Source organism: Salmo salar, chromosome ssa06, assembly GCF_905237065.1.
Source record: "Salmo salar chromosome ssa06, Ssal_v3.1, whole genome shotgun sequence".
NCBI classification, from domain to species: Eukaryota; Metazoa; Chordata; class Actinopteri; order Salmoniformes; family Salmonidae; genus Salmo; species Salmo salar.
This window is the reverse complement of record NC_059447.1, coordinates 9,601,995-9,612,121: the sequence shown is the minus strand read 5'-3', so window position 1 is coordinate 9,612,121 and position 10,127 is coordinate 9,601,995. Positions and strand designations below refer to the sequence as shown.

At 42.4% G+C, this 10,127-nt stretch overlaps 1 protein-coding gene across 1 annotated transcript; it reads left to right on the top strand.

The window, feature by feature from the left end:
* Positions 1–712: 712 nt before the first annotated feature.
* On the top strand, positions 713–8,202 carry atp5h (ATP synthase, H+ transporting, mitochondrial F0 complex, subunit d). The gene is made up of 6 exons (NM_001139687.1): positions 713–751; positions 1,536–1,663; positions 1,998–2,094; positions 5,671–5,742; positions 6,474–6,536; positions 7,883–8,202. The coding sequence occupies exons 2-6, from the start codon at positions 1,542–1,544 to the stop codon at positions 8,012–8,014; spliced, it is 486 nt and encodes a 161-aa protein (NP_001133159.1). The 5' UTR covers positions 713–751; positions 1,536–1,541; the 3' UTR covers positions 8,015–8,202.
* Positions 8,203–10,127: the final 1,925 nt, after the last annotated feature.

Here is a 10,127-nt window from a genome sequence, read left to right as displayed (position 1 = left end):
AGGTACAGATTGTTGTTTTTTACATTAAAATGAATCACTAATCACATGAAATAAATAATAATCTTCAGCAATGGTTTTGTTAAAACAACAAAATAAACAAAGGCTTTACAATCATGGTGAAAACTTGTTGGGGTTAGGGGTGGGTTAAAATCTTCCAGAGTAAACCGAGAGAATTTTGCCACTTTCACTCATTCTATTGGGTCTCTTTGTTCAAAGACAGGGCAGGGAAGTGAACCCAGGTCCCTGGCGAGAAAGGAAAACACCCTACAGGGTTATAGGGTTAACCCACATGGTGGGAAAGGCGTGTCCCCATGGTTCGACTACTCAGTCCTTCACACGTCCGGGCCATGCAATCTGATGGCCTCCCACTTCTGACACCAATGTAGCGAACGGCAGGGAAGCGAAGCAGGGTCTCTGGCTAAAAAAGCAAACTCCCTACGCAGCAGGCCATTAGGGTAATTCTTGACTAAGCAAATACAACTCTGCCTCTTCCAGATAGGATAACTGTCAGAAAGTGGTGACAGGTACGATCTTAAAGATGGAAGCACTATTTCAAAAATGATCTTTCAAATAAATAAATAAATATATATAAAAAATGAAGTGTTCTGATCAATCTGATATGTAATAAGTGCAATACGCCAGCAGGCGGCAGCAACCCAAATCCACGGTGTAGTTTCTCGTCGAGATTATTTCTGTCACTTCCGTGTCCGGTGAACCATCTTCACATTTGGAGTAACTTGTCCATTGTACGGTATGTTCTATCTTCAAATGGCATCTAAACGTCGATATTTTAATGTTTGCATCGTATATTGGGACAGATGATAAAGTTTGATATAAAAATAAAACTCGAATTCTGTTTGGTCGACGATCGGTGATATCCACTGCAGCTGGGCTCTGACCTTGCCTTGTTGGCTAGCCAACAAACGTTAACTAGCTAACTGCTAGACCTTCAGTGGACTCTTGCTCTTTGAACGTCATATGATGTTATATGTCTAAAATATAACTAAATAAGATGATATAGCTAAATATAAAATATCCACTTAGCTACATTGTTAGATTGTAGTAGCTAGGCAAAGCTAACGACTATTTGTTAGTTAGCCTAGTTTAGTAGCTTGAGAGCTAGCTAAAACGTTAACTAGCTTGCCATCTGTCAGCAAACTTGAGTTTGGTGCTGTCAGAACTTCTATTGGCTTTTTTGTTGGTTAGGACTCAGATCAGTTAGCCAGATAATAGCTACATCGCTAACAGTAACCACTAAATGACCGTGTTGAGTCAGGCTAACTAGTTTCTCTATCTCAGTGCACTGCCAGTCAAATGATCACCTGTGTGTGACCGGAACCTGCCTGATCAAGGGTGGACATGTCATGCATTGGCGTGCAGTAGGACATGCATGTACAATCCATCCCCTCAAGTGTTTTTTAACGGTTTTCTTCTTTCATGTTATGATCTGTATCTCTCTTGTGGGTTTTAGCAGCTACGGTATATTGAATATCGCATGACCGTTATTTACCCCTTTTCCAATTTTTGACTGACAGACAAATATGGCTGGGAAACGTGCGGCATTGAAAGCCATTGACTGGTTGGCCTTTGCAGAGAGGGTTCCCCCCAACCAGAGGGCCATGTTCAACAACCTCAAGACGCGCTCAGATGCCATCGGTGCCAAGTATGTAGCCAACCCAGAGTTAACATTTAGGCCTTGTTCATGACTAGCACTTCAGAGCCAGCCAATAGAGGTCAAACTTTCACTTGCATTGATGTCAATGGGAAAATGAGTAAAACATTTTTAGGATTCTCCCATCTAGCTATTTATATGCCTATGTGAAAGGTGTGTAGTTGGAATTTAATTAAAGTATTGTTAACTAAGACACAGGTTGCTGCAAACTGAGTGGGTCTCGTACATTCATGTTAGTGTAAATGAAAAGCTCCACAATCTCACTCCCACAATTATTGTTTTATAAGTGACATCAATGAGCTGTTGTTGATGGCTCTGTCTACAGGCTGTCCTCTCTGCCAGAGAAGCCTGTTACCATCGACTGGAGCTTCTACAAGACCAATGTGGCCAGAGCCGGCATGGTGGCTGAGTTTGAATCCAAGGTGAGATCCTAAGGCCTGTGATGACTTTCATATGAGCTCTACCTGGGAAAATAAAGTTACACACTTAACTATACTGAACAAAAATATAAAAGTTCCATGCAAAATGTTAACCATTTTACTGAGTTACAGTTCATATAAGGAAGTCCCTAATCTATGGATTTCACATGACTGGCCAGGGGTGCAGCCATGGGTGGGCCTGCACTTGGGAGACAGGCTCACCCAGTGGGGAGCAAGACCCAGCCAATCAGAATGAGTTTTTCCCCACAAAGGGGCTTTATTATAGACAGAAATGGTCCTTGGTTTCATCAGCTGTCTGGTTGGCAGGTCTCAGACAATCCCGCAGGGGAAGAAGCCTGATGTGGATGTCCTGGGCTGCCGTGGTTACACATGGTCTGTGTTTGTGAGGCCGGTTGGACGTACTGCCAAATAAAAAATGATGTTGGCTTATGGTATAGAAATTACAATTTAATTATCTGGCAACAGCTCTGGTGGACATTCCTGCAGCCAGCATGTCAATTGCACGCTGCATCAACACTTGAGACATCTGGGGCATTGTGTGACACAACTGCACATTTTAGAGTGGCCTTTTATTGTCCCCAGCACAAGGTGCACCTGTGTAATGATCATGCTGTTCAATCAGCCTTTTGATATGCCACACCTGTCAGGTGGATTAAATATCTTGGCAAAGAAGAAATGATCAGTAACAGGAATGCAAAAAAAACATTTTGCATATAGAAAAGTTTAGGTGATCTTTTATTTCAGCTCATTAACCTCTCTTGGGCAGGTGGCGTCCCACCCACGGGACACACTATTCAACAGCCAGTGAAAAATCAGAGCGCCAAATTCAAAACAACAAAATGTCATAATTCAAAGTTCTCAAACATACGACTATTTTACACCATTTTAAAAGGTACACTTCTCCTTAATGTAACCACATTGTCCGATTTCAAAAAGGCTTTACGGCGAAAGCATAAAGTTAGATTATGTTAGGACAGGTACAACACAAGAAAAACCACACAGCCATTTTCCAAGCAGGAGAGGGGTCACAAATACCAGAAATACAGTTAAAATGAAGCATTAACCTTTGACGATCTTCATCAGATGACACTCCCAGGACTCAATGTGAGACAATACATGTATGTTTTGTTCGATAAAGTTCATATTTATATCCAAAAACAGCATTTTACATTGGTGCGTAATGTTCAGAAAATATTTAGCCTCCAATACTGCCGGTGAATCAGCACAACAATTTACAAAAATACTCATCATAAACGTTGATAAAATATTAAACTGTTATTCAAAGAATTTTAGATAACCATCTTCTTTATGCAACCACTGTGACAGATTTCAAAAAAGCTTCACGGGGAAAGCACACTTTGCAATAATCTGAGTACTGCGCTCAAAAAACAACATCAGGCAATACAGATACCCGCCATTTTGGAGTCATCTAAAATCATAAATAGCATTAGAAATATTCCCTTACCTTTGATCTTCATCAGAAGGCACTTCCAGGCATCCCAGGTCCACAATAAATGTTGTTTTGTTCGATAAAGTCCATAATTTATGTCCAAATACCTCCTTGTTGTTTGCACGTTCAGTAAGCTACTCCAAATGTAGGAAGCGCACCCAAAATTTCATGACGAAAAGTTTAAAAAACAGTTATATTTACGTTCGTTGAAACATGTCAAATGTTGTATAGCATCAATCTTTAGGGCCTTTTTAACATAAAACTTCAATAATATTCCAACCAGACGATTCCAATGTCTTGAAAAACGTTTTGGAACACAGCTACCTCATGTGAATGCGAGCCAATGAACTCATGTCCTTTCCCGAGTCACCAAATTCCCGGCCTTCTTGTTCGCTCTCTGTTCACTGCAAAAGCCTGAAACTAGGTTCTAAAGACTGTTGACATCTAGTGGAAGCCTTAGGAAGTGCAAAATGAACCCTAAGTCACTGTGTTGGATAGGCAATGACTTGAAAAGACTAGAAGCACCAGATTTCCCACTTCCTGGTTAGATTTTTCTCAGGTTTTTGCCTGCCATATGATTTCTGTTATACTCACAGACATAATTCAAACAGTTTTAGAAACTTCAGAGTGTTTTCTATCAAAATCTACTAATCATATGCATATTCTAGTTCCTGGGCCCGAGTAGTAGGCCGTTTTAATTTGGGTACGTTTTTCATCCGGCCGTGAAAATACTGCCCCTTACCCTAGAGAAGTTAAACATAGGACCAGCACTTTACATGTTGCGATTATATTTTTGTTCAGCATATTAGTATGGTATGTAGTATTCTGTCCACTGTGTGGTACTGTAACACTGGTTCAGTCACAACAATATTAGTCTGGTATGTACTATTCTGTCCACTGTGGCGTGCTGTAACGTTGATTCAGTCACAACATAACTAAGTTGTTTCAGAGTAGAACATGTCATCATCGATCCCTATTAGACATTGGTGTGATTATTATGATGAAAAACGTTCTTGAACCAGGAATGGTTCTGGAACTTCATGCTTCAATCAATCAAATGAATTTATATTTGTGTTGTCAAGATACCAGTATCGCAATACTAGGAAGTAAGGAAGCCAAGGAAACTACATGAAGCGGACAACATTTCTTGAGGAACACAGTCCTGTTGCCTTATGTTGTCACCCAGAGTCACATTTGTTTATTTTTCAAGCTGTAACACACAATAATAATTTAAATGACTCCTCACTGTGCTCCAGTTCATTCCTGTATTAATATTACAGCAGCTAGCTAATTAATAAAACACTAAAGGACCATATAGTTAAGTCTCCTTCATGTTTTCTTTTTTGCCAAGGAAAATCTGATGTGGTAGTACTGCGATAGTGGTATTGTGATGACACTAATTTATATAGCCCTTTCTACAACAACATTTGTCCCAAAGTGCTTAACAGTATTGGTCTATTCTATTCCTCTCCTGTCCTCATCTCACCCCTCTCACCATCTCCCGTCTCCCTCATCTCACCCCTCTCTCCATCTCCCGTCTCCCTCATCTCACCCCTCTCTCCATCTCCCGTCTCCCTCATCTCACCCCTCTCTCCATCTCCCGTCTCCCTCATCTCACCCCTCTCTCCATCTCCCGTCTCCCTCATCTCACCCCTCTCTCCATCTCCCGTCTCCCTCATCTCACCCCTCTCTCCATCTCCCGTCTCCCTCATCTCACCCCTCTCTCCATCTCCCGTCTCCCTCATCTCACCCCTCTCTCCATCTCCCGTCTCCCTCATCTCACCCATCTCTCCATCTCCCGTCTCCCTCATCTCACCCCTCTCTCCATCTCCCGTCTCCCTCATCTCACCCCTCTCTCCATCTCCCGTCTCCCTCATCTCACCCCTCTCTCCATCTCCCGTCTCCCTCATCTCACCCCTCTCTCCATCTCCCGTCTCCCTCATCTCACCCCTCTCTCCATCTCCCGTCTCCCTCATCTCACCCCTCTCTCCATCTCCCGTCTCCCTCATCTCACCCCTCTCTCCATCTCCCGTCTCCCTCATCTCACCCCTCTCTCCATCTCCCGTCTCCCTCATCTCACCCCTCTCTCCGTCTCCTATCCTCCTCAGTTCTCATCCCTGACCATCCCTGAGCCCAAGGACACAGCCACAGCTGCCATCAACACACAGGAGGCAGAGGCGGTGAGTAGTAGCTCTGGGTTAAAAGTTACTGATTCAGAATGACTCTTCACTGTTCTGCTGTAGTGATTCAGAATGACTCTTCACTGTTCTGCTCTACTGATTCAGAATGACCCTTCACTGTTCTGCTCTACTGATTCAGAATGACTCTTCACTGTTCTGCTCTACTGATTCAGAATGACCCTTCACTGTTCTGCTCTACTGATTCAGAATGACTCCTCACTGTTCTGCTGTAGTGATTCAGAATGACTCCTCACTGGTCTGCTGTAGTGATTCAGAATGACTCCTCACTGGTCTGCTGTAGTGATTCAGAATGACTCCTCACTGGTCTGCTGTAGTGATTCAGAATGACTCTTCACTGGTGTGATGTAGTGATTCAGAATGACTCCTCACTGGTCTGCTGTAGTGATTCAGAATGACTCCTCACTGGTCTGCTGTAGTGATTCAGAATGACTCTTCACTGGTGTGATGTAGTGATTCAGAATGACTCCTCACTGTGCTCCAGTTCATTCCTGTATTAATATTACAGCAGCTAGCTAATTAATAAAACACTAAATGTGTATTATGGCACTTTGACACAGACACTGTTATGTTGTGTTGTTCTCTGTCCTGGAGGAAGTGGTGATGAATGAGCTCAGAGTTCCATTTCAAGAGGTAACGCCTCATTATGCAGAGCACTCACTGCTCTTGATGCTTCCTTCATTGTTATTGGTTTTCTTTCTTCTTTGTTTCAGAACAAAGCTGCTGTTGCCTACGTGGAGGCTTCCAAAGCTCGTATCGGCCAGTACGAGAAGGAGGTGAGTTACACACACACTCCCCTACACCCGGATTTCCTTAGAATGTCTCTTCATATTTCAGGATATTAGTACACAGTCAGCAGTAGACCCCCTGAGGAAAAACTCCACTATTTAGAGATATGTACAGTACCAGTCAAAATTTGGACATACCTACTCATTCAAGGGTTTTTCTTTATTTTACTGTTTTCTACATTGTAAAAATATATTCATTTGTTTAACACTTTTTTTGTTACTACATGATTCCATATGTGTTATTTCATAGTTTTGATGTCTTCACTATTATTCTCCAATGTAGAATATAGTAATAATAAAGACAAACCCTGGAATGAGTAGGTCTGTCCAAACTTTTGACTGGTACTGTAGTTCTCTCTGTTGATCCACCTTCCTCTCTTCCAGTATTTAGACACATGTAGTTCTCTCTGTTGATCCACCTTCCTCTCTTCCAGTATTTAGACACATGTAGTTCTCTCTGTTGATCCACCTTCCTCTCTTCCAGTATTTAGACACATGTAGTTCTCTCTGTTGATCTACCTTCCTCTCTTCCAGTATTTAGACACATGTAGTTCTCTCTGTTGATCCACCTTCCTCTCTTCCAGTATTTAGACACATGTAGTTCTCTCTGTTGATCCACCTTCCTCTCTTCCAGTATTTAGAGACATGTAGTTCTCTCTGTTGATCCACCTTCCTCTCTTCCAGTATTTAGACACATGTAGTTCTCTCTGTTGATCCACCTTCCTCTCTTCCAGTATTTAGACACATGTAGTTCTCTCTGTTGATCTACCTTCCTCTCTTCCAGTATTTAGAGACATGTAGTTCTCTCTGTTGATCTACCTTCCTCTCTTCCAGTATTTAGAGACATGTAGTTCACTCTGTTGATCCACCTTCCTCTCTTCCAGTATTTAGACACATGTAGTTCTCTCTGTTGATCTACCTTCCTCTCTTCCAGTATTTAGACACATGTAGTTCTCTCTGTTGATCTACCTTCCTCTCTTCCAGTATTTAGAGACATGTAGTTCTCTCTGTTGATCCACCTTCCTCTCTTCCAGTATTTAGAGACATGTAGTTCTCTCTGTTGATCCACCTTCCTCTCTTCCAGTATTTAGACACATGTAGTTCTCTCTGTTGATCCACCTTCCTCTCTTCCAGTATTTAGACACATGTAGTTCTCTCTGTTGATCCACCTTCCTCTCTTCCAGTATTTAGACACATGTAGTTCTCTCTGTTGATCCACCTTCCTCTCTTCCAGTATTTAGACACATGTAGTTCTCTCTGTTGATCCACCTTCCTCTCTTCCAGTATTTAGACACATGTAGTTCTCTCTGTTGATCCACCTTCCTCTCTTCCAGCTGGAGAAGTTCCAGAACATGATTCCCTTCGACCAGATGACCATCGATGATCTGAACGACACGTTCCCTGAGACCAAGCTGGACAAGGAGAAGCACCCGTACTGGCCCCACAAGCCCATCGCTGAGCTGTAAACTGGCCCTCAGCGCTTCCTAGATAATATTCTACTTTCCTCTGGTGAAAGGTTGTATAGTGTCCTATGTATAAAGTCAAGTCCTGTTTCATCTACAGACAGTTTGTGAAATAACTGCTTATTGTTATTGAGCAACTGAGTAAGGTCATCTGGTCCTTTGAATGGAAATAAACATTTATGGAAATTGAATATGATTTGTGTTATTATTTTGTGTAATGTTTATTTAACAAAAGACTTAAGGGGTTATAGTAGTTAAAACTATTTTGCGAGGGCACAATTTATATGTTCATCAACTCATGTGAAATGATTTTCCATAATCACTTAGGATGTTTAGAGTATATCCTGATGGTTTGTGTTGATTCAGTAATATAGGACTGTTGTTTTAGGCTACGACAGACTTCCTGTTGGACAATCCTCTCTGTCCATCTGTCCAAGTGAGTTCCCTCCAGAGTAGATCCCACCATCTCCTGGGAAGCAGGAAGGGAATCTACTGGTGCTTTGTGTTGATTCACTAACATACAGTATAACTGTTGGACAGCATATAGACAATGTCTAACAATGGGCATGTCCCAAACTGCACCCTATTCCCGATACAGTGCCCAACTTTTGACCAGAGCCCTATGGCACCCTATTCCCTATATAGTGCACTACTTTTGACTGGGGCTCTTGTCAAAAGTAGTGCAATATTTAGGAAATAGGGTGCTATTTTGGATGTAGCCACTAATGAGACTGTTGGTATACATCAGAACACATCTCTCCCCTCCTACAACTGTACTGGTTTCATCCCCTGGTGACTTTTATTTGGAGAAACTCTAAATGACTTGTCTGTGTCAATCCAACTCCCTAGTCATGGGAAGAGGTCTTGTTTCCTGTCCTCTGGGTTTTCTCATGTCTACAGGTAGGTAGCCATGATCTTCCTCTCGGGTGTGACTGGCCTAGTTCAGAAACAACCCCCACCCATTCTCCCATGACCTTCTCAATCCTTTCAAATGGCATCCTAATCCCTTTCTAGTGCACTACTCTTCTTGACCAGAGCCCTGTGGGTCCTGATGAAAAGTATCCCACTAAATAGGGAACAGGGAGCCATTTCGGGTACATCCACGGTGGTACGGGCTTGATGTTGTTTCTGGACAGGGCAACCACCTCTTATGTTCTGATGACTATAGGATGACCCAATGTTCTGATGACTATAGGATGACCCAGTGTTGTCTCAGTGTTCTGATGACTATAGGATGACCCAGTGTTCTGATGACTATAGGATGACCCAGTGTTGTCTCAGTGTTCTGATGACTATAGGATGACCCAGTGTTCTGATGACTATAGGATGATCCAGTGTTCTGATGACTATAGGAGATGACCCAGTGTTGTCTCAGTGTTCTGATGACTCAGTGTTGTCTCAGTGTTCTGATGACTATAGGATGACCCAATGTTGTCTCAGTGTTTTGATGACTATAGGATGACCCAATGTTGTCTCAGTGTTCTGATGACTATAGGATGACCCAGTGTTGTCTCAGTGTTCTGATGACTATAGGATGACCCAGTGTTGTCTCAGTGTTCTGATGACTATAGGATGACCCAGTGTTGTCTCAGTGTTCTGATGACTATAGGATGACCCAGTGTTCTGATGACTATAGGATGACCCAGTGTTGTCTCAGTGTTCTGATGACTATAGGATGACCCAGTGTTCTGATGACTATAGGATGATCCAGTGTTCTGATGACTATAGGAGATTACCCAGTGTTGTCTCAGTGTTCTGCTGACTCAGTGTTGTCTCAGTGTTCTGATGACTATAGGATGACCCAATGTTGTCTGTGTTTTGATGACTATAGGATGACCCAATGTTGTCTCAGTGTTTTGATGACTATAGGATGACTCAGTGTTTTGATGACTATAGGATGACCCAGTGTTGTCTCAGTGTTCTGATGACTATAGGATGACCCAGTGTTGTCTCAGTGTTCTGATGACTATAGGATGACCCAGTGTTCTGATGACTATAGGATGACCCAGTGTTGTCTCAGTGTTCTGATGACTATAGGATGACCCAGTGTTCTGATGACTATAGGATGACCCAGTGTTGTCTCAGTGTTCTGATGACTATAGGATGACCCAGTGTT